This window comes from Acromyrmex echinatior, chromosome 7, assembly GCF_024713525.1.
Source record: "Acromyrmex echinatior isolate Ae372 chromosome 7, ASM2471352v2, whole genome shotgun sequence".
NCBI classification, from domain to species: Eukaryota; Metazoa; Arthropoda; class Insecta; order Hymenoptera; family Formicidae; genus Acromyrmex; species Acromyrmex echinatior.
In genome coordinates, this window is record NC_141858.1 from 3,029,072 (window position 1) to 3,049,579 (window position 20,508).

Below are 20,508 nucleotides of genomic sequence, written 5' to 3' on the forward strand. Positions count from 1 at the left end.
ACGTATTCTATAATGAAAGCGTCAGTCATTGAACGGTTCAATCGTACATTGAAGAGTGATATGTGCAAAATAATTTACGCACAACGGAAACTATAAGTGGATCGACATCCTGCCGCGTCTCGTATCAAATTATAACGCGCACAAGCATCGAACTATCGGTATGCCTCCCGTCGACGTCTCCCCTGCGATCGCTGACAGGCTCTTAACCACAGTTTACAATCGCGTAAAGATTGCCGCACCTGCGCGATACAAAGTGGGTACGCGTGAGCAAATCCAAGACAGAAAAATTGTATTCTCAATTTAAGGGAATTATATACTTTTTATACCTTCTTAACACGTATTCTTAATAAATAGAATATTTTCTTCTTTCTATTAGTATTTTTAGAATATTCTTTTGAAACTAAGAATATAGTCTAACTATATGATAAAATTGACGATCTACATACGCTGGACAACGCCGGTCGCCGCGCGAGTGTCGAGTCAATTCGCACCAAATAGTCCGTAACTCCGAATTATACGTTTTCTGCCATTTTGTAGTTATACAGAGCATGTTATTGTCGATATTTGTCGATCTATATATTATAAATAATACACTGCATATATTATAAATTATACCAATACAATGGATGAGAAGATAATAAAGTAGCTCGAGGAAGAGGAGTTAACCAATTTGACGGAGATGTTTATAAGTAAGTTTCTGAACTATTATATGTATGTACAGGTATGTGTTACGTCCTACAGACACTACGATTCTTTTCTTCAGCTCCATGTCGCGATATGATTGGCGTCTGCAAAACTCGAACGGAGCTTTCTGATAACGGTCTGACAGAACTGAAAAGAGGGACCGGACAGACTCCGCGAAAACTCGTAAATGCCAATCAACTCGGAAGGAATAACAACCTTAATGCAGGCCCGAAAACAGACAAGATTGCAAAAAATTATAAATGCACCGAAGTCATGCAATAGTAAAAATCTAAGCTTAAGCTCGTCCGAGACTGACCAACAATTTCATCTTAGCAAAACAGGCGCCACGTCGCCCCCCTCGCGGGCTGCCACCTTGTCGTGGTGAGGGGGCTCCCCCACGGGTCGCTTGCGGCACGTGAGGGTCTAAGAGCAGCCTGTACGGACTCCTTCCTCACGGGGGGAGTCTGTACACCGGGTCCGGCATCCCAAGGGGGGCCCTCTCCTCGTGGGAGGAACCCCTGGGGGTCTCGTCCTTCTCAGGACGGTCCCCAATGTGCCGGTAGGGGTTGGCGGCCCCGACTTCAATCGCCCGGTGGCACGGCACCGACAGGGGGAGGATTGCTCCCTTCCCGTGCGTGATGTGGGGTTTCGACCCCCACTGCGCGTGGACCAGCGTGGGGCCCTCCCCTCCTCCCTGTGGGGTGGGGTGGTTCCCTTGGGGTTTGCGTGCAAAAGGGTTCGACGCGGGTGCTCCCGCAGACGAGACGGCCCGTATGTTGGGTGCTCCTGGCTACGGGCTGGCTCATGCCACTGAGGGGAGGAAGGGGATCCCTGAGAGCTTCGGCTCATTGCACCAGGGTCCCCTTTTTTCCTGCCTCGGGATGTGCGGACCTAGTCCGCGTGGGAGGGCGGGGCCGCTCGGACTTCGGTCCGTCGCGGAATCACCCGTCTCTCCTAGTGGGGGGGTAGCGCGACCGCTCGGAATTATTCCGAGTATCCGAGTAAAGGGAGATACGCTTCTCCATAGTTATCGTGCGCGCCGGTGGGAACAGGGGTCCGTCTCACCCTATACAAAACGGAGACGGTGACACGGGCAGGGGGAGGTGGTTCGTCACCGGCCCTACCGTGGGCTGCAGTTGACACACACCGGCCAGCAGGGGTCTGCATTCCCCCTAGCTTGAAAACTCGGATGCAGGGACACGGGTAGGGGCAGGTGGATCGGCGAGGCACGGGTTCATCTCAGAGGACCCGGGCCGGTGCCACACACCGCCGACAGGGGTCTTACTCCCCCTGCATAAATAACGGAGGCGTAGTGGAGGAGACTGGGGCGCGAGGCTTCGTAGGGTCTGACAAGGGGTGGCTAGAGGGACGGCGCGTAGGGAGCGGGGCCGGAGTCGCCTTAGTACCTACGGTTCTCGTGGCGTACGAGGGACGTGCAGGCCCGACGCAGAGGAAGTACCTCGCCTCTGCCTAATAAAAACCGGAGGTAGTCGGGCAGGTGGAGACGGATAGTCGCGGCTCTGCTCGGTGGTTACGAGCGCGCGTATGTGTTCGCGACACGCTCAGCCGAGTATCCGGTGACACACGTCGGCCAGCAGGGGTCTGCATTCCCCCCAGCTTAAAAACTCGGATGCAGGGACACGGGTAGGGGAGGTGGATCGTCGCGGCTCTTCACTCGGAATCCGACGACACACACCGGCCAGCAGGGGTCTGCATTCCCCCCAGCTTAAAACTCGGATGCAGGGACACGGGTAGGGGAGGTGGATCGTTGCGGCTCTTCCTTCGGGAATCCGACGACACACACCGGCCAGCAGGGGTCTGCGTTCCCCCTAGCTCGAAAACACGGACGTAGGGACACGGGTAGAGATGGCGGATAGGCGCTGCACCGGTGCTGATGCCACTCGCCATCGAGCAGAGGCTTGCCTTCCTCTGGATAATCCACGAATGGCAGGGACACGGGAAGGGGGCCGGGGGTAGCAAGGGACCGGTCCCCGAAGTACCCACGGCCGAACAGGGGTCCGCCTTTCCCCTGTATAAAACGCGAAGCGCGGGCGCGACTCGGAGGTGATCCGGCAGTATGGCGGGAACACTTCCGAACTCACTGGCATGGCCTGACCGGCGGGAGGGGTGAATACCGTTCGCATAGTGTCCCGCTCCCGGTTGCCCGCCCGGGAGCAATGGGGCTCGCTCCCTCCTTTCGCCTGGAGTGGAGAGATCCGGCTGAAAGCGGTGGTTTTAACCACCTTGCCGCCGCCGGTACCTGCGAGCGGAGGTAGCCTTCTCTGCCAACACAGGCGTCTGCCGTAGTGGGGGTTCTGCCTCACCCTGCTATGTATATATGTGCTTTACTGCGCATGTGTGTATATATATATATATATATGTACATATGCGTATGTGCGCAATATATATATAAAACAATCGGAGGTGGCGCGCGTACCACAGTCCCTCTAGACCAGTGAACCTGAGGGGCTGTGTAGAAATTATAACGGGATGTAATCCCCTCTAGGCGAAGATCGGAGGGGCTGGGAAGGATGGAGCACTCTGTTCCTGATTTCTTTGTCCCTCTCGCGGGCTGCCACCTTGTCGTGGTGAGAGGGCTCCCCCACGGGTCGCTTGCGACACGTGGGGGTCTAAGAGCAGCCTGTACGGACTCCCTCCTCACGGGGGGAGTCTGTACACCGGGTCCGGCACCCCAAGGGGGTCTCCTCTCCTCGTGGGAGGGACTCCTGGGAGTCTCGTCCTTCGGGACGGGTCCCCAGTGTGCCGGTAGGGGTTGGCGGCCCTGACTTCGATCGCCCGGTGGCACGGTACCGTCAGGGGGAGGATTGCTCCCTTTCCGTGCGTGATGTGGGATTTCGACCCCCACTGCACGTAGACCCCCGTGGGGCCCTCCCCTCCTCCCTGTGAGGTGGGATGGTTCCTTTGGGGTTTGCGTGCAAAAGGGTCGACGCGGGTGCTCCCGCAGGCGAGACGGCCCGTATGCTGGGTGCTCCTGGCTGCAGGCTGGCTCATGCCACTGAGGGGGATGGGGTCTCCGAGAGCCTCGGCTCATTGCACCGGGGACTTCTCCCGCCTCGAGAGGTGCGGACTCTGTGCGTAGGGGAGGACGGGGCCGCGCGGACTTCGGTCTGTCGCGGAACCACCCGTCTCTCCTGGTTGGGGGTCGCGCGGCCGCTCGGACGTATTCCGAGACAGGGCGCGCGACTCCCGCCCCCTCCGGGCCGCTCGGATTCCGAGGTCGGGGCCGGGGGGGGCGTCGAGTATTGTGCCCGGTGTCTCCGCGACGGCGTCCCTTCCGAAGCGGGACACCGGGCAGCGCAAACAACGCTGGTCGCCACGGCGGCTAGGGTCCGGAAGGGGCGCCGTTTCCGTGACCTGAACTGTCCGTGGGGCCGCCCCGGGTGGCGCCACCCGCAGCGGTGCCCTCGACATCGGAGACGAGGGACCCCTGAAACTCGTGAGTGGGCTCGTACCACATCCGCTCACGGGGAGTAAGGGGCCGGAGGCCAGTGTCCCCGATGATACATTCCGGGGACCCGAGCCATATGCTAGCCCTCCGGGGGAACTCGGGGCCCCCACTCCTGATTCTTCGGGGGAGGGGTGAGGGTACACCCTGGCTGGCGGAGCCGCTGCGGGCCGTGGGCATCAATCTAATGGACAATATAAATTCTCAACATAATGTGGAGGGAGAACGCTCGCTTCAGAGTGTAGAGGCGGACACTCGCTCAATTATGAGCGACAGTTCGCGCAAACAACGTCCCGGCCCTGCGAGCAGCAAGGTCGGGGCGCGCTGAGGCGGTTGCCTACGAGGGAGCGCTGTCGAGGGCCGGTTCTACGGTCTCGCTGAGCTCCCTTGGAGGAGAGAGTCGAAAACGGCCGGCCGAATGTGTTGTCTCCTCCTCGGATTCCGAGGGGGAGTCAACAAAAAGGTCCAGGGGGAGGCCAGCTCTAAATCCCGAACATGTCGGGAAATATACTGCCGAGGCAATGGCAAAGAAGGCCGAAAAGGCTAAAGCCCGGCAGCTAAGAAAGGACCACCGGACGATTTTAGATCCGGAAGTTGAGCCGTCCTCACATCGGCCAGGAAGGCCAAAGAGAAAGCTGTCGAACTCGCCCTCGAGTTCGACGAACAACCGATTTGCGCAGTCGCCGCGGTCGCAACACGCGAACTGGCGACCATTGCCAAGTCGGTTGAGCGATCAAAGAACATCAGGGGCGACATAGTGAGGGATATGTGGACAGCATACACCAAGCTGTCCGCAGCCCTCGCGTCAGTCTTTACGAGGGCGGGTGATAGGCCGCGAACGTAGACCAGAGGGAGGAATGCTCCAGACCCGCCTGGGCGAAGGAGAGACGCCGGCTGAATGAAGAGTTGGTGTTCCTCCGCTCCAGGGTCGCGGTACTGGAACACGGCCGGGGGAGGTCCACCTCCCGCCGCACGTCCGGCAGGGATAGGGTGCCGGGGATGGAATGGGACTCGATCATGGAGTGGTCGGATCCCGATAGCCTGGCTGGCGACCGCAGTCCAATTAGGACTAGAGGAAGGACTGCTCCCGCGGAGGGGGAGAGGCCGCGCGTGACGGTCACGGAGGAGGACCTGAGATCCCCATATTTCAGGCCTCCTCTGCAGGGGGTTAGCAAGCAGCTGAACCCCCTGGCGGCCGTCCCGAACAGGACCGCCCCTGTCGGCAAGACACCCCCTTCGAAAAATAAAAGGATGGAGAATGCCGACAGGGTCGATGATGAGGAGGGCCGCATCGAGCGGCTCATCGTGTGGCTCCTGCCCCGTCTCCTGCGGGAGATGGGGGTCGCCCCGATGACGGCGCCGTCAACAAAGCCGCGGAGCGGTCTGGCCGCTGCCACACCGGCGAAGAGGGCCGCCAAGGCCGCTCCTAAGACGGGAGAGAGCGCAGCCAACGCGCCTCCCCCCGCCTCTAAGGCGAATCTACCGCCCCCGGCTGTCCCCAAAACATTTGTGGACGGGGGGACGGAGACGGACGCGAACGAGGCGACCTGGGCGCAGGTCGTTTCGAGGGGGGCAAAGAGAGCGGCCGCCAAGGCGAAGAAGGCGGAAGCGGAGCCGCCCCGGCCCCTCCCCAAGAGCGCGAAGAGCGCCGGGGCGCCCGTGGCCCCCGCTCCCAATAAAAAGGGGAGCAGTGGGAAAAAGGGCGGGACGGCGATGAAGGGGAGCACTGCCGCGAGGCCGCCAGCCTCCGGCAAGAAGGCTCCCCTCCCGAAATTGAGGCCGCCAAGTTCAGCGGCCATAGTGGTGACCTGCGCCGACCCTACCTACTACCTAGAGGTGGTAGGGAAGGCAAGATCCTCGATCTCCCTCAAGGACGTGGGGATCGAGGATCTCCGTCCCAGGAGGGCCATCACAGGGGCCCTTATTTGGGAGGTCCGGGGCCCGGAGAGTCGAGTCAAGGCGAACGCGCTGGCCGAGAGGCTGACGGCCGTCTTCGCAAACAGAGACGACGTGAGGGTGTCCCGCCCATCGAAGACGGCCGAGATCCGGGTCACCGGACTCGATGATTCGGCCACTCCCACCAAGATGGCGCAAGATCTGGCGAGGGCCTGCAAGCGACTCCCACCGGAATTTAAGGTGGGAGAAGTCAGCAGGGCCCCCAACGGGCTGGGCACGTGCTGGGTGCGGTGCCCCGTAGAGGCGGCCAAACAATTAGCGGCCGCCTCACGAGTCAAGGTGGGATGGTCGAGCTGCAGGGTGGCCTTGCTGCCGGCCCGGAGCCTCCAATGCTTCCGGTGCTTGGAAGCTGGCCATGTCCAGGCCAAATGCACAAGCACCGTGGATCGCTCCGGTGCCTTCTAACCGGTGTGGGCTCGGCCACGCGGTCGAGAGAGTGCCGCGCTATAGGTCGATTGCCCCGCGGCCGCGAGCTCGGCCGCCCCTCGGGCAGCCGCATCGGCGGCGCCGGATGCACCGCCGCTAAAGCGAAGGGCCGAAGTGGAGGCGAATTCTCAGTGGCTCCCCTCAGCTGCCTTTGCGGGACAGTCTTCTCCATGTGTAATCAGGCGTGCAGTATGTCTTGTGTGCCTAGTGGGTCTGCGACGGAGGAACAAGGGTCTCGTCCGTGAGCGAAGTATCAAAACGGATGCGGGGCCGGAGTATATCTCAACGTTAGTGCTCCGAGCCAATGTGAGACGCCTGGGCCGTTCGTTGGAGAGTCCCCCCCCCCCTGAGGTCTGCAGACGTGCCCTGGACCAAATCCTATACGGTGTCGGGGGTGGGGGTTGAGGCGAGGAACGAGTAACAACAATATAATGTCCCTTCGTCCTCGACTCAGGTTTAACCTTCGAACCACTGGTCCCCGGGTGCCGAGCATAAGCAGTGACTTTAATGTGGTCATTTGTGGTGACTCTCTTCTCGTGTGGGGTGGGGTGTGTGGGATCTTGTGGCCATTCTCTGTTGGCCGACAGACCCATTATCCTAAATCCCGGAGAGGCCTCGCACCCAACTGGCGGTGGAGTTCCCTGGGACGGGTGGCCGGTTGGTCAGCCGGCACGCGCGCGAACCCCACCGAGATTTTCATAACCAATTATCGGTCGGGCGGATGTACGTTTTGTTTTTCGGCGGGTCCTGGTAGAGGTGGGTGGGGTCCTGGACACCATCGATTGATCAGCTAAGGGTGTCTTATCTTGTAAGTATGATGATACAAAGTTATGGCTATCGGTTCCTTCGCATCAGCACGCGATTGTAGGGACGTACACTTGTTCCCCTTGTGGAAGTGGCTCTGGGGCCTTCACTCAGAGGAACTACAGCGCGCCCCAGGCCAGTACTGGTGGGTGGGGACTTCAACGCCATGCGTTAGAGTGGGGTTCCCCATCCACCGACTCCAGGGGCGACAGCACCCTGCTGTGGGCGGCGAGGCACGGCCTAGTTGAATAGAGGCCGTGCCAGTACCTTCGTGGGGGCCCGGGGGGAGTCCATTGTCGATCTGACGTGGGCGACCCCAGCGGCTGCCGCCAGGATACGTGGTTGGCACGTGGACGCCAGCTCCTTAGGAGAATTGTCGGATCATCGTCTGATCCGCATGGAGCTGGTGTCCACCCCCACGGAGGTATCGATAAGACGCCGCCTACATGAGAAGGAACGATGGGCCCTGCGCAAGTTGGACCCCTGCGCCCTCGAGGTAAGCCTCCTCTCCTCCACGTGGCCGGAACCCAACCAGGCCCGTTCGGTGGAGGAGGAGGCCGAATGGCTCGGGGACGCCATGTCGCGCGCGTGCGACGCGTCGATGCCCCTTTGCCATCCTGTGGCGAGGACGGCAGTCTACTGGTGGTCCTAGGAGATAGCTGAGCTACGACGGGCCGCCGTAGCTGCCCGACGGAGGTTCACCCGCCGCAGACGACGGGGCCCTGACGAGGAGGTGGAAGTGGCCGCCGAGGCGCTCCGTGAAGATAGGAGCGCCCTTAGAGCGGCCATTAGGAGGGCGAAGGCCGACGCTTGGCGCGACCTCGTCTCCTCCCTTGACAGGGATCCGTGGGGGGGCCCTATAAAATTGTGACGAAGCAATTTCGTCCGTGGGCCCCCCCGATAACGGAAACCCTGGACGCTCAGTTCCTGGAGGATGTGGTGGCCGCCCTCTTTCCCAATAGGGAAAGGGAAATACCGGAGAGGGTCGGCCCCCCGTCCGAATGGACGGAGGAGCTGGGCGTCACCCGGGAGGAGATGGTGATGGCCTTCGCCCGCCTCAAGGGGAGACCGCGGGCGCCCGGACCCTCTGGTGTACACGGAAGGGTCTGGCTCGCCGCGGCTCCCATAGTGGGCAGCCGTCTGAGGCGGCTCTTCACGAGCTGCCTCAGAGACGGCATATTTCCCAGGCCGTGGAAAAGGGCCAGGCTTGTCCTTCTCCGTAAAGAGGGCAAGCCAGCGGAGAGTCCCTCCGCTTATAGACCGTTATGCCTGTTGGACGATGCGGGGAAATTGCTGGAGCGAGTCATCGCTGCCCGCATCGTCCGGCACCTGTCCCGGGATGGTCCCAATCTATCCCGCGGTCAGTATGGCTTCCGGGAGGGTCTATCGACTATCGACGCCGTCAGGCAAGTCAGGGCCCTCACGGAGCAGATGACCGCGGGAGGGGAGGTGGCGTTGGCGGTATCCCTTGACATCGCCAACGCCTTTAATAGCATCCCATGGGGCCGGGTAGTGGGGGCGATGAGAGGAAAACACCTCTTGCCGCCCTACCTGGTCGCTATTATAGAGGACTATTTCCGGGACAGGCAGTTGGAGTTCCATAACAAAACGGGACTTCAGCAGCGGAGGGACGTATCGTGCGGCGTTCCACAGGGGTCCGTGTTGGGACCCCTACTCTGGAACGTCGCATGCGACTACGTTCTCCGTGCGGCCCTACCCCCCGGCTGCCACGTCGTTTGTTACGCGGATGACACGTTGGTGGTGGTCGGGGCCATGGGAGAGCCATCGGTACGGCAAACGTCAGAGTGGCGTGCGTGGTCAGCTCCATTAAGGAGTTGGGCCTGAGGGTGGCCCCCGCTAAATCGGAAGCTCTTTTCTTCCACGATGGAAAGAGCGGGGTGCCCCCTCAAGCACATATAGTGGTGGACGATGTCGGCGTCCCGGTGAGGCCAACGATCAAATATCTGGGCCTTACCGTGGATAGTCGCTGGGGCTTCGTCGAACACTTCGACGAGCTAGCCCCGCGGTTGGGCCGCCGAGCAGACGCTCTGCTCGGCCTCATGCCCAACCTCCACGGTCCGAACGGGTCGGTCAGGCGGGCTTATATGCACGCTGTCCTGTCCGGGGCCCTTTACGGGGCCCCGGTATGGAGTGGGAAGGCCCTGGCCAGCCGCCGAATAAAGCAGAAGTTGCACAACGTGCAACGGCGGCTGGCCTTGCGCATCTGTAGGGCCTACAGGACAGTGTCGTACGCCGCCGCCATGGTCCTCGCGGGGATCCCCCCTGCCGAGTACGTGGCCGACGCCCTGGCGGAAACCTTCGCCGGGGTGAAAGCCATTCGGCTTCGGGGGGGGATCGTTACCCCAAGGACCACTGACCGACTGAGAAGGAACGCCCGTCGGCGGGTCTTCGAAGAGTGGCGCTCCACTCTCGAAAACGACCCGCCGACAACGGGCGCTCGGACCGTGGAGGCCATCCTCCCCTGCCTCGAGGAATGGGTAGGCAGGGGATGGGGCGGAATATCGTTCCACGCGACGCAGGTGCTCACCGGACACGGATGTTTCGGGGAGTACCTGTGTCGCTAGGTAAGGAGCCGACCACTTGTTGTCACCACTGCGACGGGGACCGCGCAGCATACGCTGGAGACCTGCCCGGCTTGGGCGGGCGAGCGCGGTGTCCTGGTCCGTGAGATAGGGGAGGATCTCTTCCTGCTGTCGTGAAGGAGATAGTCGGCAGGGAGAGTGCTTGGAGGGCCTTCTCCTCCTTCTGCGATCGGGTGATGTCGCAGAAGGAGGAGGCTGAGAGGCAGAGGGAGAGGGCACCGGGAGGTCGGGGCCTTCTCCCGCCCCCGCCGCCTCCGGGTGGCGGGGCTGACGGGGGGAAGGAGATGCGAGGGGTGGTGGCGTTGGGGGTCAACGCGGGCGCCGGCTCCAACCGGATCGCTCGCGCCCCGGGTCACCCCTCGCGCGTACCCGCCGCCGGGACCGCCCCACGGGGCGAGAACGACGGCGACCTCCTTCCCCCATAGATGAGAGGAGTGAAGAGGAGGACGGTGGGATGGTGTGCGGGAGTGTCGGGGTCAGTGAACCCTCCACCTCCGCCGCCACCATCATCAGTGACGGCCCCGCGTGTCGGACGCGGGGCGCAGTGAAGCGGCAGCGGATCAACGACCCTAGGGTCGATCCACCGCCGGAAACAGGATGACCCTCCGCGTGCGCGGGGTGCAGTGGCTCATCATCCTCCGGCCGCGTCGAATGCGCGACCGGGCGGGGAGCCCTGCGCTGCCGCGCGCTGGGGGTGCGCCGCGAGACTTCCTCTCGCGGCGCCGAAACATGAGGGGCGCCAAACTTCTGATTGGCGCCCCTCGGAGGGCTGGGGATCGCGGCGGGGGCCGTGATCCCTAACTCCCGCCCCCCAACACCAACCGAGGCGGCGGGCGCAGGGGGTGGTGTCCCCCCAGCGCCCGAATAAAGTCGAAGGTGCCAAGCAGTCACGTCGTCTCTCAGACGACGCCATAGAAATCCCCGGGCGGGAATAGAAGTCGGCAATAAGCCGACTGGCCTGAGGGACTCCCAGAAGTATGCTGCACGCGTTCCTGGGAGTCCCTCATGCAAGGCCAGGTAAGGACACTCGGAGGGGTTTTAGTGGGTGCAAGCCCCACATAACCCCGGGCTCTCCCCCGAGGCTCGGGGTATGCGTCAGGCATTTCCCCTCCGTTATCAAGAAAAAAAAACTGACAATGGTTGCCCTGCACGCAAAACTAGTTGTGCACGGTAATCATCTGTTTACCTAACTATATTTTCTGTGAGAATAACAGAATTCGTCATCCGTCTGGAGCAATATTGGCTCTTTAAAGAAAAACGTAAATCACTTCTTTTCTTCTCAAAACTCCTCTAACGATGTACTTTAGATTAACAACGATAGGACACTATAAAAATCGTAAATCTCGCGTGACATTGCAACTAATTTTTGTATCCTAGACAAAGGGCACAACGCCCTTTTTTTGGAGTAATAGAGGTCCCGCAGAAACGCAGAGCGGAACGGAATTCTAAACCACCCGATTCACGTCAGTGAAGTTCGCGATCCAAACTATTGTTGCGGTCAGTACGAAAATCAAGCTAATCCGGTTCACGTACAGTTCACGAATTAAACTATTGTGGCAAGCAGTGCGGAAATTACTTGAACTCGCTAATCGATAATCACGCCAGTTCGCAATTTCATACGAGTGCGAAAGTGTGGGCAAATCGTCAGTGTGGAATCATCAGCCATACGCCACTGCGACTGCCCTTCTGACGCTCTCCGTGGACGATGGACCTCCTCGCTCACCTACCGAAAGCTACCCGATATCTTGTGGACAGCTAAGAGTAAGTCGCCATTCCTTTCGGTTCATCCCCTCGTCTCCCTGCATGGAAACACATCTATATACATTTATGCGCGTTTCCGACGAAACATACACATATATTATTTTAAGTACCATTAAAAAACACGGATGGATTCCTTATGTCTGGAGGAATAGACGGAACCGTCCCCTTGGCCAACCCACAATTGCGCCGCCACAACCGACCGACGACCAATTTGGTGAAGTTTCCTACTCACCAACGTTAGAAACAACACAATCCTTAGATCTCACCTCTCCTCCTGTCATCGATCCTGCTATTCAGGGAATCCTAAATTACTCCTCCTTTCGAGGAACGATTCCCTCCCCCTCCTTCTCTCGAGGGATGATTCCCTCTCCCTCCTTCTCTCGAAGAAAAATTTCCTCTCCCTCCTCCCTTGGATCAGTTCACAACTCCTTATTTTCAAGCAAATCCCGAGCCGACTGGGATCGGTTATTCAGACTATATTCGTCCACCTCCAATGAAGGGGATAAAATAGTCACAGTTTACATTTCGGGAAACCCCTTTTTTTTTTTTTTGGTAACGGAGGGGAAATGCCTAACGCATACCCCGGGCTTCGGGGGAGAGCCTGGGGTTATGTGGGGCTTGCACCCACTAAAACCTCTCCGGGTGTCCTTACCAGGCCATAGCTGAGGGGCTCCCAGGAACGCGTGCAGCATACTTCTGGGAGCCCCTCTGGCCAGTCGGCTGATTTGCCGACAGTCTATCCCGCCCGGGATTTTGTTAGAGACGACCCCGGGCGTTGCGCGGCACTGACCGCTCAATTCGGGCGCTGGGGGGACACCATCCGTGTCCGGTGAGCACCTGCGTCGCGTGGAACGACAGTCCGCCCCATCCCCTGCCTACCCATTCCTCTAGGCAGGGGAGGATGGCTTCCACGGTCCGTACGCCCGTTGTCGGCGGGTTGTTCTCGAGAGTGGTGCGCCACTCTCCAAAGACCCGCCGACGGGTGTTTCCTCTCAGTCGGTCTACGGTCCCCGGGGTTACGATCCCCCCCCCCTCCGCAGCCGAATGGCTTTCACCCTGGCGTAAGTCTCCGCCACGTACTTGGCCAGGGGAATCCCCGCGAGGACCATGGCAGCGGCGTACGACACCGTCCTGTAAGCCTTACAGATCCTAAGGGCCAACCGCCGTTGCACGCTGTGCAACCTCTCCTGTATACGGCAGTTGGCCAGGGCCCTCTCACTCCATACCGGGGCCCCGTAAAACTCGTGGAACTCCAGCTGCCTGTCCCGGAAATAGTCCTCAACAATGGCGACCAAGTAGGGGGGCAAGAGGTGATGTCCTCTCATCGCCCCCACCATCTGGCCGCACAGGACACTATTGAAGGCGTTGGCGATGTCTAGGGACACCGCCAACGTCTCCTCCCCACCCGCGGTCATCTGCTCCGAGAGGGCTCTGACCTGTCTGACGGCGTCGATCGTCGACTGGCCCTCCCGGAAGCCGTACTGACCGCGGGATAGATTGGGACCATCCCGGGACAGGTGCCGGAAGATGCGGGCAGCGATGATGCGCTCCAGCAATTTTCCCGCACCGTCCAGCAGGCAAATCGGCCTATAGGCGGAGGGACTCTGCGCCCTCTTTGCGTAGGAGGACAAGCCTGGCCCTCTTCCACCTTTTTTTTTTTTTTTTTGATAACGGAGGGGAAATGCCTGACGCATACCCCGAACCTCGGGGGAGAGCCCGGGGTTATGTGAGGCTTGCACCCACTAAAACCCCTCCGAGTGTCCTTACCTGGCCTTGCATGAGGGACTCCCAGGAACGCGTGCAGCATACTTCTGGGAGTCCCTCAGGCCAGTCGGCTTATTGCCGACTTCTATTCCCGCCCGGGGATTTTTATGGCGTCGTCTGAGAGACGACGTGACCTCGGGCGGTGCTTGGCACTTTCGACTTTATTCGGGCGCTGGGGGGACACCACCCCCTGCGCCCGCCGCCCCGGTTGGTGATGGGGGGCGGAAGTTGGGGATCGGCCCCCGCCGCGATCCCCAGCCCCCCGAGGGACGCCAATCAGATGTCTGGCGCCCCTCATGCTTCGGCGCCGCGAGAGGAAGTCTCGCGGCGCACCCCTCGCGCGCGGCGGCGCAGGGCTCCCCGCCCGGTCGCGCATTCGACGCGGCCGGAGGATGATGAGCCACTGCACCCCGTGCACGCGGAGGGTCATCCTGTTTCCGGCGGCGGATCGATCCTAGGGTCGGCGATCCGCCGCCGCTTCACTGCGCCCCGCGTCCGAGACGCCGTCACTGATGATGGTGGCGGCGGAGGTGGAGGGTTCACTGACCCCGACACTCCCGCACACCACCCCACCGTCCTCCTCTTCACTCCTCTCATCTGTGGGGGAAGGTCGCCGTCGTTCTCGCCCCGTGGGGCGGTCCCGGCGGCGGGTACGCGCGAGTGACCCGGGGCGCGAGCGATACGGTTGGAGCCGGCGCCCGCGTTGACCCCCAACGCCACCACCCCTCGCATCTCCTTCCCACCCGGAGGCGGCGGGGGCGGGAGAAGGCCCCGACCTCCCGGTGCCCTCTCCCTCTGCCTCTCAGCCTCCTCCTTCTGCGACATCACCCGATTGCAGAAGGAGGAGAAGGCCCTCCAAGCACTCTCCCTGCCGACTATCTCCTTCACGACAGCCGGCAGGGAGAGATCCTCCCCTATCTCACGGACCAGGACACCGCGCTCGCCCGCCCAAGCCGGGCAGGTCTCCAGCGTATGCTGCGCGGTGTCCTGGTCCCCGTTGCAGTGGTGACAACAAGTGGCTCCTTACCTATGCGACACAGGTACTCCCCGAAACATCCGTGTCCGGTGAGCACCTGCGTCGCGTGGAACGATAGTCCGCCCCATCCCCTGCCTACCAATTCCTCGAGGCAGGGGAGGATGGCCTCCACGGTCCGAGCGCCCGTTGTCGGCGGGTCGTTTTCGAGAGTGGAGCGCCACTCTTCGAAGACCCGCCGACGGGCGTTCCTTCTCAGTCGGTCAGTGGTCCTCGGGGTAACGATCCCCCCCCGAAGCCGAATGACCTTCACCCCGGCGAAGGTTTCCGCCAGGGCGTCGGTCACGTACTCGGCAGGGGGGATCCCCGCGAGGACCATGGCGGCGGCGTACGACACCGTCCTGTAGGCCCTACAGATGCGCAAGGCCAGCCACCGTTGCATGCTGTGCAACTTCTGCTTTATTCGGCGGCTGGCCAGGGCCTTCCCACTCCATACCGAGGCCCCGTAAAGGGCCCCGGACAGGACGGCGTGCATATAAGCCCGCCTGACCGACCCGTTCGGACCGTGGAGGTTGGGCATGAGGCCGAGCAGAGCGTCTGCTCGGCGGCCCAACCGCGGGGCTAGCTCGTCGAAGTGTTCGACGAAGCCCCAGCGACTATCCACGGTGAGGCCCAGATATTTGATCGTTGGCCTCACCGGGACGCCGACATCGTCCACCACTATATGTGCCTGAGGGGGCACCCCGCTCTTTCCATCGTGGAAGAAAAGAGCTTCCGATTTAGCGGGGGCCACCCTCAGGCCCAACTCCTTAATGGAGCCGACCACGCACGCCACTCCGACGTTTGCCGTACCGATGGCTCTCCCATGGCCCCGACCACCACCAACGTGTCGTCCGCGTAACAAACGACGTGGCAGCCGGGGGGTAGGGCCGCACGGAGAACGTAGTCGTATGCGACGTTCCAGAGTAGGGGTCCCAACACGGACCCCTGTGGAATGCCGCACGATACGTCCATCTGCTGCTGAAGTCCCGTTTTGTTATGGAACTCCAGCTGCCTGTCCCGGAAATAGTCCTCTATAATAGCGACCAGGTAGGGCGGCAAGAGGTGTTGTCCTCTCATCGCCCCCACTACCCAGCCCCATGGGATGCTATTAAAGGCGTTGGCGATGTCAAGGGATACCGCCAACGCCACCCGCGGTCATCTGCTCCGTGAGGGCCCTGATTTGCCTGACGGCGTCGATAGTCGATAGACCCTCCCGGAAGCCATACTGACCTCGGGATAGATTGGGACCATCCCGGGGCAGGTGCCGGACGATGCGGGCAGCGATGACTCGCTCCAGCAATTTCCCCGCATCGTCCAACAGGCATAACGGCCTATAAGCGAAGGGACTCTCCGCTGGCTTGCCCTCTTTACGGAGGAGGACAAGCCTGGCCCTTTTCCACGGCCTGGGAAATATGCCGTCTCTGAGGCAGCTCGTGAAGAGCCGCCTCAGACGGCTGCCCACTATGGGAGCCGCGGCGAGCCAGACCCTTCCGTGTACACCAGAGGGTCCGGGCGCCCGCGGTCTCCCCTTGAGGCGGGCGAAGGCCATCACCATCTCCTCCCGGGTGACGCCCAGCTCCTCCGTCCATTCGGACGGGGGGCCGACCCTCTCCGGTATTTCCCTTTCCCTATTGGGAAAGAGGGCGGCCACCACATCCTCCAGGAACTGAGCGTCCAGGGTTTCCGTTATCGGGGGGGCCCACGGACGAAATTGCTTCGTCACAATTTTATAGGGCCTCCCGCACGGATCCCTGTCAAGGGAGGAGACGAGGTCGCGCCAAGCGTCGGCCTTCGCCCTCCTAATGGCCGCTCTAAGGGCGCTCCTAGCTTCACGGAGCGGCTCGGCGGCCACTTCCACCTCCTCGTCGGTGCCCCGTCGTCTGCGGCGGGTGAACTTCCGTCAGGCAGCTACGGCGGCCCGTCGTAGCTCAGCTATCTCCTGGGACCACCAGTAGACTGCCCTCCTCGCCACAGGATGGCAGAGGTTCATCGACGCGTCGCACGCGCGCGACATGGCGTTCCCGAGCCATTCGGCCTCCTCCTCCACCGAGCGGGCCTGGTTGGGTTCCGGCCACGTGGAGGAGAAGAGGCTCACCTCGAGGGCGCCGGTGTCCAACTTGCGCAGGGCCCATCGACGTTCCTTCTCATGTAGGCGGCGTCTTATCGACACCTCCGTGGGGGTGGACACCAGCTCCATGCGTATCAGACGATGATCCGACAATTCTCCTAAGGAGCTGGCGTCCACGTGCCAACGTATCCTGGCGGCAGCCGCGGGGGTCGCCCACGTCAGATCGACAATGGACTCCCCCCGGGCCCCCACGAAGGTACTGGCACGGCCTCTATTCAACAAGACTAGGCCGTGCCTCGCCGCCCACAGCAGGGTGCTGTCGCCCTGGAGTCGGTGGATGGGGAACCCCACTCTAACGCATGGGCGTTGAAGTCCCCACCCACCAGTACTAGCCTGGGGGAGCGTCGTCTGATGTGCTCCCCCAGAGACTCCAGGGCATCCTCATATTCCCTCCTCGACTACATCGATGGGCCCCCACTCTACCAGAGCGAACCCCTCCGCCGCCGATATTGGAATCATCGGCGGGGTGTCGCGCGCGTGCCGGCTGACCACCGCCACCCGTCCCAGGGAGTCCCCCGCCCAGTTGGGGTGACTCTCCGGGATATGGTATGGGTCTGCGGCGATGGCCAGTCCACCCCCCCCCACTCGGCGAGGCACTGCATTAGCATGCTTTGCGCCCCGGCCGAGTGGTTGAGGTTAACCTGAGCGAGGACGAGGGACATTAATTGTTGTTACCTCGCCCCCACCGACGTTGGATTTGTCGGCCACGTCTGCGACCGCCGTGGGGGGTGACTCCTCCACGACGGCCATCTCAATGTCGGCCACTGTTACGGTCGACGTTGTCTCTGCGGTGGTCGCTGCCGCCGCGGGGGGCTGTCCCGCAACGGCAGTGAGGGGGCCACTGGGCTTCTGCCCCCCCTTCTTGCCCTTCGCTTTAGCGCCGCCGATGCGGTGCCCCGAGGGGCGGCCGAGCTCGCGGCACTCTCTCGCCGCGTGGCCGATGCCCCCACACCGGTAGCAGCACCCGGAGCGATCCACGGTGCTTGTGCATTTGGCCTGGACATGGCCAGCTTCCAAGCACCGGAAGCATTGGAAGCTCCGGGCCGGCAGCAGGGCCACCCTGCAGCTCGACCACCCCACCTTGACTCGTGAGGCGGCCACTAATTGTTTGGCCGCCTCTACGGGGCACCGCACCCAGCAGGTGCCCAGCTCGTTGGGGGCCCTGCCGACTTCTCCCACCTTAAATTCCGGTGGGAGTCGCTTGCAGGCCCTCGCCAGATCCTGTGCCACCTCGGTGGGAGTGGCCGAATCATCGAGTCCGGTGACCCGGATCTCGGCCGTCTTCGATGGGCGGGACAACCTCACGTCGTCCCTGTTTGCGAAGACGGCCGTCAGCCTCTCGGCCAGCGCGTTCGCCTTGACTCGACTCTCCGGGCCCCGGACCTCCCAAATAAGGGCCCCTGTGATGGCCCTCCTGGGACGGAGATCCTCGATCCCCACGTCCTTGAGGGAGATTGAGGATCTTGCCTTCCCTACCACCTCTTGGCAGGAGGTAGGGTCGGCGCAGGTCACCACTATGGCCGCTGAACTTGGCGGCCTCAATTTCGGGAGGGGAGCCTTCTTGCCGGAGGCTGGCGGCCTCGCGGCAGTGCTCCCCTTCATCGCCGTCCCGCCCTTTTTCCCACCGCTCCCCTTTTTATTGGGAGCGGGGGCCACGGGCGCCCCGGCGCTCTTCGCGCTCTTGGGGAGGGGCCGGGGCGGCTCCGCTTCCGCCTTCTTCGCCTTGGCGGCCGCTCTCTTTGCCCCCCTCGAAACGACCTGCGCCCAGGTCGCCTCGTTCGCGTCCGTCTCCGTCCCCCCGTCCACAAATGTTTTGGGGACAGCCGGGGGCGGTAGATTCGCCTTAGCGGCGGGGGAAGGCGCGTTGGCTGCGCTCTCTCCCGTCTTAGGAGCGGCCTTGGCGGCCCTCTTCGCCGGTGTGGCAGCGGCCAGACCGCTCCGCGGCTTTGTTGATGGCGCCGTCATCGGGGCGACCCCCATCTCCCGCAGGAGACGGGGCAGGAGCCGCACGATGAGCCGCTCGATGCGGCTCTCCTCATCATCGACCCTGTCGGCATTCTCCCTCCTTTTATTTTTCGAAGGGGGTGTCTTGCCGACAGGGGCGATCCTGTCCGCGACGGCCACCAGGGGGTTCAGCTGCTTGCTAACCCCCTGCAGAGGAGGCCTGAAATATGGGGATCTCAGGTCCTCTTTCGTGATCGTCACGCGCGGCCTCTCCCCCTCCGCGGGAGCAGTCCTTCCTCTAGTCCTAATTGGACTGCGGTCGCCAGCCAGGCTATCGGGACCCGACCACTCCATGATCGAGTCCCATTCCATCCCCGGCACCCTATCCCTGCCGGACGTGCGACGGGAGGTGGACCTCCCCCGGCCGTGTTCCAGTACCGCGACCCTGGAGCGGAGGAACACCAACTCTTCATTCAGCCGGCGTCTCTCCTTCGCCCAGGCGGGTCTGGAGCATTCCTCCCTCTGGTCTACGTTCGCGGCCAGGCTGCTATCATCCGCCCTCGTAAAGACTGACGTGAGGGCTGCGGACAGCTTGGTGTATGCTGTCCACATATCCCTCATTATGTCGCCCCTGATGTTCTTTGATCGCTCAACCGACTTGGCAATGGTCGCCAGTTCGCGTGTTGCGACCGCGGCGACTGCGCAAATCGGTTGTTCGTCGAACTCGAGGGCGAGTTCGACAGCTTTCTCTTTGGCCTTCCTGGCCGATGTGGAGGACGGCTCAACTTCCGGATCTAAAATCGTCCGGTGGTCTTTTCTTACAGGGTGGGCCATCTATTGGTACGTTTTTGAATTTCGTCGTATGGCAACACCGAACGAGCTACAGACCCGAAATTTTGACAGTTTATTAGTCATACCGTCCGCGGCACGAAACAACATGTTTTCTCTTGAAGAGCGTTTTGAAATTTTAAAAACTTATTTTCAAAGTCAGTGCTGTGTCGCCGAAACTGTACGAATTTTGAAAAGAAATATGGGTCGTGATAGAGCACCCACCGAAGGAGCTATACGCAAATTGGTGAGGAAAGTTCGTGAGAATGGGATGTTAGTGGATGACATTATATTACGACTGTTTTGAGTGAAATTGGCGCCGAGGTAGTCCAAAATGTCATTAATAATTGGGGTGACCGAATGGCATACTGTAAGGCCAGTAGAGGGAGCCACATGAACGAAATCGTTTTTCATTCTTGACGCGGATACTTTTAGCTTCACAACAAAAAAAAAATTAATAAAAAATATCAATGTATGCTCATTTGATCGCATTTTTAAAAACGTACCAATAGATGGCCCACCCTGTAGCTGCCGGGCTTTAGCCTTTTCGGCCTTCTTTGCCATTGCCTCGGCAGTATATTTCCCGACATGTTCGGGATTTAGAGCTGGCCTCCCCCTGGACCTTTTTGTTGACTCCCTCTCGGAATCCGAAGAGGAGACAACACATTCGGCCGGCCGTTTTCGGCTCTCTCCTCCAAGGGAGCTCAGCGAGACCGTAGAACCGGCCCTCGACAGCGCTCCCTCGTAGGCGACCGCCTCGGCGCGCGCCCCGGCCCTGCTGCTCGCAGGGCCGGGACGTTGTTTGCGCGAACTGTCGCTCATAATTGAGCGAGCGTCCGCCTCTACACTCTGAAGCGAGCGTTCTCCCTCCACATTATGTTGAGAATTTATATTGTCCATTAGATTGATGCCCACGGCCCGCAGCGGCTCCGCCAGCCAGGGTATACCCTCACCCCTCCCCCGAAGAATCAGGAGAGGGGGCCCCGAGTTCCCCCGGGGGGCTAGCATATGGCTCGGGTCCCCGGAATGTATCGGGGACACTGGCCTCCGGCCCCTTACTCCCCGTGAGCGGATGTGGTGCGAGCCCACTCACGAGTTTCAGGGGTCCCTCGTCTCCGATGTCGAGGGC

General features: G+C 61.2%; 1 protein-coding gene across 1 annotated transcript; it reads right to left on the reverse strand.

Moving 5' to 3' along the window:
- Window positions 1-16,379: 16,379 nt before the first annotated feature.
- LOC147908984 (uncharacterized) lies at window positions 16,380-20,201 on the reverse strand. The gene is made up of 3 exons (XM_087407821.1): window positions 19,901-20,201; window positions 17,283-19,363; window positions 16,380-16,871 (listed from the first exon to the last, which is right to left on the reverse strand). Exons 1-3 carry the CDS (start codon window positions 20,199-20,201, stop codon window positions 16,380-16,382), a joined length of 2,874 nt encoding a protein of 957 aa, XP_087263947.1.
- Between the last annotated feature and the right edge of the window lie 307 nt (window positions 20,202-20,508).